Source organism: Sorex fumeus, unplaced genomic scaffold, assembly GCF_029834395.1.
Source record: "Sorex fumeus unplaced genomic scaffold, SorFum_2.1 ptg000047l, whole genome shotgun sequence".
NCBI classification, from domain to species: Eukaryota; Metazoa; Chordata; class Mammalia; order Eulipotyphla; family Soricidae; genus Sorex; species Sorex fumeus.
Window position 1 is genome coordinate 497,614 of NW_026606104.1, and position 9,196 is coordinate 506,809.

At 49.0% G+C, this 9,196-nt stretch overlaps 1 protein-coding gene across 1 annotated transcript; it reads right to left on the bottom strand.

Annotated features, from left to right (window-relative positions):
* Window positions 1-436: 436 nt before the first annotated feature.
* LAMTOR5 (late endosomal/lysosomal adaptor, MAPK and MTOR activator 5) lies at window positions 437-5,700 on the bottom strand. The gene is made up of 4 exons (XM_056123429.1): window positions 5,553-5,700; window positions 4,408-4,469; window positions 2,036-2,153; window positions 437-645 (listed from the first exon to the last, which is right to left on the bottom strand). Exons 1-4 carry the CDS (start codon window positions 5,585-5,587, stop codon window positions 585-587), a joined length of 276 nt encoding a protein of 91 aa, XP_055979404.1. The 5' UTR covers window positions 5,588-5,700; the 3' UTR covers window positions 437-584.
* Window positions 5,701-9,196: the final 3,496 nt, after the last annotated feature.

The following is a 9,196-nucleotide window of genomic DNA, read 5'->3' on the forward strand; positions in this document are numbered from 1 at the left end:
TCTATTCCTAGAAGAGAGTCACCATTGGTCGTGGGCTGAAACAATGCTTAAAAGACAAGAGTCACTCCTGTGTACACACACAGGTAAAGTGCACAAGGAACTATCATGCTGGGTTGTTAGTGAGAATATGAGTTCTTAGTACCTGCCTAGTACATACTGATACAAGTTGCTGCTATTATGATGGAGTGGGTGTTATTTTAAATACCTGTAGGTACTTTTGAGATAGTATGTGTTATTTCAGGAAGTTTCTGAAAGCGAGAAGAGTAGGAGATGGGGATGCTGAAAGAAAATGAATCTCTGGTAAGACTTGAAAGAATCTGGAAAAGGGCCAGGGGTGTAGGTCGGTGGCAGAGCACTTTTGCCGTTTATGTGCTGGGTTCAAATTCCCAGCACCGGAAAAAAGAAATGAAAAGAACAAACGAATCCAGAAAGGACACAAGCTTTCCTCCAATAAGATTTATTGAACATAACAAAATTCTATGTACAAAGTTGAACTGGCTCTGTGGTCTCAGAACACGATCGGCTCTGCCACAAGGAGGTCCCCATCCTTCTTCAGCCAGGTGGCTGGAGACAGGCAGGAGGTGTCAAGAGGCCATTTTGTGCAGGGCCACAGTGATACCATCGTGCTTCTGGATCATGATGTTCCTGAAAGGGAAGGGGCAAGCAGATAAGGATGGAGTCACCGGTGGGAAAGGGTCAAGGTGCTGTTTGGTTTCGGGCCCCCAGGGTATTCTAAGTCAGCACAGGTCGAAACCACGTTAACTAGGAGGACTGGTGCGGGAGAGGCCACAGTCAGAAAAAGGCTGGGAAACACTGGTTCAGGACACAACTAAAATATTCATCATTTTTCCATCTTTAAAACAACGTACAAAGACAACAAAAATATTTGGGAAATGCAGAAAATAATAAAATACAAAACGGAAATGAAGCCTATAATCTTGTCACTCACAGCTGACCAAAAGCACTTCTCTGCATGCACACTCTATCAACGGTTTTGCCCTCCTCTCTTTTCTGATCGTACTGTAACGAGGTTTATGTCCTGCTTTCCCCACAACTCTTTTATCACAAGACTCTTCTGCTTTTGGTAGTCTCCTGGGAGAGACTGGGAATTCAGGACTGGCCTCAGTCTCAGTGTCACTGCTCACTGCCGCTCAAAGCGCATGCCCACAAACGCTTCAGTCAAGGTTAATAGGGCTGAGTGCGTGCTCTGCCGGCAGGACGACCGGTACCTCAGCACCAGCAGGCTCTGACCCGAGTACTGAAGATGTAGTACCTTTCCCAGCACCCCCGCCCCCCAAAAGCAGCCAAGCTTATTACTGTGTCCTTGAGCAGCAGGGAACATTCTCCAGAGGACTGTTTTTTGGGGGCCAAAACCAGGTTGGTTCCTCTCCATTCCTACCCCAAAGGCACCCTCACAACCAGAGCTGACTTAATTTTAGGTATGCAAAAAGTTCTTGTCGCGCAAAGTCTCCAATGGAGACGTTACTGGGCCCGCTCAAGCAAACCGATGAACAATGGGAGGACAGTGACAGTGAAAATCAAATTACATGTAGCCTTTCTTTGGGAGTCATGATTTTATACCTAACTCTAAAGATTATTTTATTCAACTCTAGAGGATTATTTTATTCAGAAAAATGAAATCTCCCCCCCCCCCCCAAAATGGTTTTTTTTTTGTTTGTTTGTTTTTTGTCTTTGTTTTTGGAACAAGTCAATGGTACTTGGAGGCTGCTCCTGGCAGTGCCAGGACTGAACAGAGAGCTCGGGCATGCAAAGCATGTGCTCTGCCCATTGAGCTTCGCCTCTGACTCCCACTTCTCCTGGCCCTGGAATTTTTCTGCATCAAAAAGGAAAGGAATGGGGCCAGAGCAGTCGTCCAGTGGTACAGCATTTGCCTTGCATCCCATATGGTCTCCTGAGCACTGCCAGGAGTGATCCCTGACCACAGAGATACGAGTAAGCCGGAGCACTGCCCAGTAAACAAAACAAAACAAAAAAAAAAAAAAATGAAAAGAAGGATGTGCTGACATCAACTTACCCATTATCAGATTCCAGACACACCACGGGAATATCAGTGGGGTCCGAGGTCAGTTTAGCTGCCTGCTGAGCTAGAACAGAGATCACTCCAGCATGTTCGTCTGATAGGGTCCCACGGCCTGGAAGACAGGAATGACATCATGCTGGCTGGCTGTGCAGAAATGAGTAGAGAGCCACAGAAGTATCTTTTATTGAAGTATTCACACAAAGGTTTAACTCAGTGTCTTGTAGACCGGGTGCTGACATGAAAGATTTTGTCTGGACGCTCAGCAGGTCACATCACTGAGAAAGCCAGACAACAGTTCTAAAACCATTCAAGTCTCAGTATGTCTAGCACAAGTCTTCTTGGCCTGCCTGAAGTTACCCAGGTGACCTGCTGCCCTGTCAGAGATGACTGATTCCCTGTCACACAGTAACTAGGCAAAATGCAACTTCCCTTTTGGGCTCTGAATATTTCTTGGAATTAATTTACCTTTAGACTTCTAAACTTGAATTTTAGCTATCCCATTAATGGACCTGGAAAGTGACTTAAAAATACAGGTATTAAAGTATACATACAAAATATACATACGTATTTTATTTTTTTGTCTGGGGACTGGGAGATAGTACAGCTTTGCACGCATGCCAAGCACACGCCAACCCTGTGATTCCTGGTTGGGTACAGCATTGCTGGGTACAGCTCTGGAGACCCCTGAACAAGCAGCGATCCTCAGATCTGTGTCCTAATGGCCAGTCCCCCAGGTCTAATGAGCACTGCTTAAGAGGCCTCTCCACCAAAACACTTTTTTCCTGTCTTCTCCCAGCTGATTACATGTAAAACATAACAGTTAACAAATGACTTTTTACCTGCCCATCCAGATCTTTATAAAGATTTTTACGGTAAAGAAAACAAGTTTAAGAATTCTTAATTTACTAGTCCTGAGATGAATTCGCTGAATGCTTTATTCACCTTTCTGGATTTGTTTCCTTGCCTGTAATTGTTACTATCTATTAACTATTATGTCTGGGTTCTGTGCTAAGTATTTTACAAATATTATGTAATCTGTAGCTGTAACAGTGTTGAGCAAGAAGCTTTAAAGCTAGTCCCAAAATCCTAGCTCAACCCCTTAACAGCTGTGTATCTTTAGGCAAGTTACTCAACACCTCTTGAGTAACTGTGCCTCGATTTCCCCCCACCCCCACCCCTGGTTTTTGAGCCACATCCAACAGTGCTTGGTAGCTACTCCTGGCTCTGATCTTGGGACGATGTGTTGCTGGAGGCTGGACCCGGGGCTCCTGCATTCTAAGCATGAGCTCCAGCCTATTGTGCCATCTCCCTGACCCATGTGCTTCCATGTCTTTACCTCACAGGGTTGGTAAGGTTACTGATTAAATATATTGATTGAAGGACTCAGTATATTTGAGAGGACTTACAATGGTGCCTGGCATACATAAGAGCTCAACAGATGCAATTCTTTTTCATTTTAATTACCAAATAGTAACTCTAAAGAAACAGGCTCAGGGCTCAGAATGGTTCTTTGTTTTGGCTACACCTTGCGGTGCTTCTAGGGGCCATATATAAGGATTCATCTGGCTGTCACAGCCTCAGCCACATGCAAGGCAGGTTCCTTAACTTCTGTACTATCTCTCCAGTCCCCAGAAAGTTTCTTTCTGGTCCAAGTTTATTTAGCTAGCAAAGGAGAGAACAGGTCGAATCCAGATATGTTTAAGTCTGAATCTCCTATTTTTACTACCTATTCTCTTACTGTTAAATGTAGTTAGACAAAAGTTAGAATAAACAGGGTCATACTGAAAATGAGGTGATGTACTATATAAATCTAGCAGTGACAGCAAATGGTAACTAGAGAATGCTAGACAACAGCCAGTCAAGCCTCGTTTCCTCGGTTCTTCCCACTGCCAATCAATAAATGGTAACTGGAGTCACCATCTCAAGTCTTTCTTCACCATAATCAAAAATGATCACAGTATAGATACGCAGTGCTGAAGCTGCAAGGTACATTTCTATCTTCAAAAATTTCAACTGAGGGGCCGGGGTACAGGGGCTAAGGCACTTGCCCTGCACGCAGCTGACCCAAGTTCAATCCCGGGCACCCTATATGGTCCCCAACGTGCAACTAGGACCCTGAGAGAGAGCCGAGAGTAAGCCCTGAGCCCAGCTGGGTGTGGTCCCTAAAACAAAACAAAAATGCCAACCAAAAATTTTCCATTTCCAATCTTACAATCTGGTGACAATCTCATCTCTTCATCTCTGACAAAAGTATCCAGAAAATCCTAAAGGAGTGGAAAAGGAAAACGAGCACTACCGCACTAGGCTCCCAGCCAACACCCAAAACTAAGGGTGCGATCTAGCAGGGGTTGAGGGCAGATACTCACAGCCCAGGTTCAGCCCTTGTGAGTCTGTGCACAGGACACCGACAATGGAGGGATTCTTCATTCTGAGTCGGGAACAAAAGGGATAAAGCAGAGGATGAGAGGAAGTGAAATTCACGGAGCGATAGCACAGCGGTAGGGCGTTTGCCTTTCCGCCCCTCTCGGAGAGCCCGGCAAGCTACCGAGAGTATCTCGCCCGCACGGCAGAGCCTGGCAAGCCACCCGTGACGTATTCGATATGCCAAACACAGTAACAACAAAGTCTCCAATGGAGACGTTACTGGGCCCACTCGAGCAAATCGATGAACAACGGGAGGGCCCTGACCGTAATAACTAGAAAGCATTTAACGTTAAGCATTTTAACTCCGCATATCTCCACCTTTTTCTCCTTGTTGCATTACTGCCTCTATAGGCGAGCACCTAGGTGATCGGTGACTTAAGCAGCCAAAATCCTTTCTGATGAAAGAAACCAGGGTGGGAGGGGCAGGGGCATTCTGAGGGACTGCAGACACTGCATCATCTAGATTTCGTAGCCGCCTTAAGAATGCACGAGCAGCATGCCAACTCATTTAAAGCAACCGTCGAAGGGGCCACTGGGCACTACGGAGGGCAGGGGTCTGATCGTCGAAGTCTCCTGAGCCCCGCCCCGGGTGGGGGAGGGGCAAAACTCCAACCAACCAATAAAAAGAACCTATCGATTAAAACTGCACAAACACGGAGCTTACGGGGGGACGCAAGGAGCCGCGACGGTGCTTCACCGTCCTTGACTCCTCGTCCATTTTGGGCTCTAAGTGCGGAAAACAGCCGGCCTGCCCTTCATCCCCGCGGGCACCGGATGGGACCCAAAGGCGCGCCCACGCGCTGGGCCTGCCTCGCACGGCCGGTGCCTCCCGCCCCCACGGGCCCATTTCCGGAAGCTACCGCGGCACGACCCGGTTCGGCTGGAAGGACGTCGGGGACCCAGGCCCGGGCCGCGCAGACGCTCCCGGAAGGAGGGGGTGGGGCGCCGCGGAGTTTTAATTCCGGGTCACGCGAGCCCGCTGCGCCGCGGCCGGAGCGGCGGTGACGGCGGCTCCGAGTGGCCGCGCGGGTCCCCACGCCGCTCCCGCCGCCGCCCGCGGCCGGGCCGGAGATGCCGCGCCACTCACGTGTCCTCCAAGTGCTGCTCCAAGGTCGACTCCATCCCGCCGCCGGCCGCCGGCCGCTCCAGCCCAAGACCCCACCGAACCGAGCGTTCGTCCTCCCCACAGGCCGCGAGCGCTCAGCGGCCACGTGACCCGAGCGGGCGGGGGCCGGGACGGCGGCTCTGGAGGGACAAACTTCCCGGCGCCGGCTCCGCGTTTTTGCTAGGTCCGCGTTGTTGGTGAGGAGGAGGATGCGGGTGGCCGCTCCGGACTCACGCCCGCCGACACCCGGCCCTGGCGCGCCTCCAGGTCCTGACGGCGCGGCTATTCCTCGCCCGCCGCCGGAGTGCCCTAGTTCCTTTGAACCTTTGGATCCCGACTCCGCCGACTCGGAATCGGCGGGTCACGCAGGGTCGGACTGATCCAGGCGCTGGGTGGGGGCAGGAGAGAGACAGGACGCCAGAGAAACTGACCAGACTCGCGGGATAAGACATACACAAGCGACTTGCTTTGTGGACCAGGTGGAGCACAGTTCGCCCCCAGCCCCCGAGAAGCCGTCAGGGTTTTAAGGAAGACGAGGGTGCTTCCGACGGCAGGGCCCCAGAGCCGTTTGGAAGAAGACCAGGGACAGTTCGCAGATGGGGTGAGAGCGCGTGCTCTGCGTGCAGGAGGCCTGGGTTCCATCTCCGGCACTGCAGATGGCTCCTCTGACCTCCTGCGAAGACCCCAGAGCACTAAACTGGAAGTAACTCCTGAGCATTGCCTGATGTGCTCCACTACACCCCCAAGTTAAAGCACACTTGTGAAAACAAGGAAAGAAGCCACCTCTAATCTCTGTCCGAACTACGAATTCCACGCAGAATGCCTTTTTGGTGCTTTGTTCTCACTACACTTCGTGGCTCAGCCTTGCATACATGAAACCTAAATTCCATGGTGGGGGTTGGGAGGACCAGGGGAGAGGAGGGAAAACAGACCCAGCAGATTGTCTTTGCAGATGTCTACTTGCTTGTTTTATTTGGAAAAAAAAAAACAACAACAAAACTTGTGCATGGTGCTGAGAACAAGCCTAGAACCTCCATTTGCAAGTCATGGGTACCACACTGAGCCTGTCCTGAAACAGATCCCTGGCCCACTTATCCATTCAGTGTTTTTCTTTTGTAAGCAACATTGGCATGCATCATTACATCTGTAGCTGGGCTCTTTCACAGTGTTGGACATGAACGTCTATTTCCATTTTATAAGTATTCATTTGCATCCTTTGTGTAATTGAAAAATAATCCATGTTACAGCTTTACCTAAGTTTAACCAGTTCCATTTGCTTACAGGGGTGTGTGTGTGTGTCTGACTCTTCCAAATTCTAGGTGAGTATACTTGTAGCTAAATATTTGTGCAGCTTAAAATGTTCCTTATGATTAGTGACTAGACTGGTAAGTATCAGAGCAAAGGATAAAGGCATTTTTAAAATTGTTTTATATCCTATCAACTAGAATGAAGGTTCTGAGGGTCAGAGAGATAGTTCAATGGACGGAGCACTATTTTGCCTGCAGGAGCCTCAAATCTAATTTCCAGCCCTTGTTCAGTCAAGCATTTCCAAGAGCAGCCACCAGAGCACTGTGAGCCAAGAGTAGCTTGTGGACATTGCTAAGTGTGGTCCAATACTCCACCCCCTCTGCCACACACACACACACACACACACACACACACACACACACATACCATCACCACCACCACCACCATCATCAAAGTTTTTAGTGAAAGTTAAACAAAGATAGGCAGGAAAAGCCTGCCTCCTGATTATATATCTTGTTGCAGAGCAGTGTATGTGCCAGAAAAGACAGGAACTGTAATCACTTATGTCACAAATGCAATATTTCTGGCAGGGATTTCTAGTTTTCCTTTGTAGGATTTGATCTCTTGATATCCTGAACTGTCTTTTTTTTTTTTAAATCCCCAAGTGTTTTCTTTTTTTTTTAATCTTTTGATACTTGGGCTACACCCAGCTGAGCTCAGGGCTGGCTTCTAGCTCTGTGCTCAGGGATTACTCCTGGTGGGATTTGGGGGACTATATGCAGTGCCAGGGATTGGACTCAGGTCAATTGTGTGGCAGGCAAGCATTGTATCTGCTGTACTATTGGGCCTCTCCTGAACTGTCTTAACTTAAAGGAGATCCGTGCAGTTATGCACAAAGCAGGGCACACACCAGGGCCTTTTGGTTCTGTTGTTATTTTGCATTGGTGTCCCATCTGTAGGATCTGGTATGGCGCTGGAAGGACTATGCAGTGCTGAGAATCAAACCTAGGCCAACCCTTGGGGATTTGAATTGATGCTCTGACTTGTGAAAACTCTCCTGGAGACCAGTCGGGTAGGTGTCTGATCCTCTTACTGGCTTTTTTTTGTCAAGCAAAGCTTGGCTTCCCTCAGGTGCCAGGAAGGTCGCTGTGTGGCTGCCTCTAGCAACTGACCCATAGGTCTGGCTGTAAGAGACTTTGGCTCATGATCCAGCTCTCTCCTTAGGGTAGCTGTGGGGTGGGGGGGTCCCCATTTATTTTTAGCACATACCAGCCATTCCCTAGAAAGGTGGTGCCAATGAACAGATGAGGAGCATTTTGATGCAAATGTATGTTGCAGGGGGTAGAGATTACCCAAGGAGTCTTGAACACACTTGTTTTCCAAAGTTAAGAGCCTTTATTAACCTACAGGAGCTACTGAGTCTGTGAGCAAGAGTCTCAGTGCAAAAAATAGCTCCAAACCCTAGCCCAGGCACAGAGTTTTTATGCATTCTTTTTTTTTGGGGGGGTGGGGGGAGTCACATTCAGAATGCACAGGGGTTACTCCTGGCTCTGCACTCAGGAATTACTCCTGGCGGTCCTTGGGGGACTACGTGGGATGCTGGGAATCGAACCCAGGTTGGCCGCGTGCAAGGCAAACACCCTACCTGCTGTGCTATCGCTCCAGCCCCTCCATTTTTATCACATCCCACCTTGCAACATCAATCAACTTTCTTTTCACTGAGCAAGCAAGCCTTGTCCAGAAGCTAGATGTTTGAGGTCAGCCTTGAATGGTTAGCAGTTTTTCTGCTTGGCAGCAGAAAAGAGCAACATTCGATAGTTACTTAGTCTAAACTCTGGATTTTCCTCTGGACATCCTGTCCCTGTGTCCTTGGAGGGTCTCACCTTGCTTTTCTGCTAGCTTTTAGCAGCCACCTGCTTCTCTGCTAACTTTGAAGTCACCTCATCACACCTAAGAGTGGCTATAGACTCTTGCCTCAATCTCCTACCCTCTCTCTGTACTTCTTTCTCCTCTCATCACTCCTGGGTCTCGGTGCTCACCAACACTCACACCACCAGCTTTTACACGCACTCTCCACCCACCCTGACCAGAACTCTTGCCACAAAGCTCCTCTGAACTTGATTTAAGAATCCCTCCCCGGGGCTGGAGCAATAGCACAGCGGGTAGGGCGTTTGCCTTGCACGCGGCCAACCCGGGTTCGATTCCCAGCATCCCATATGGTCCCCTGAGCACCGCCAGGGGTAATTCCTGAGTGCAGAGCCAGGAGGAACCCCTGTGCATTGCTGGGTGTGACCCAAAAAGAAAAAAAAAAGAATTCCTCCCCATCCCTTAGCTAGACAGTGAAACTTCATGCTTCTTTAGGGATACTTAATTTAGTG

Coding starts and splice junctions, on each gene's coding strand:
- LAMTOR5 (XM_056123429.1), bottom strand. CDS start 5,587: ATGGAGTCGACCTTGGAGCAGCACTTGGAGGACAC. Junction 4,470..5,552: donor GAGCAGCACTTGGAGGACAC/GTGAGTGGCGCG, acceptor TTCCCGACTCAG/AATGAAGAATCCCTCCATTG. Junction 2,154..4,407: donor ACAAGGGCTGAACCTGGGCT/GTGAGTATCTGC, acceptor CCTGTCTTCCAG/GCCGTGGGACCCTATCAGAC.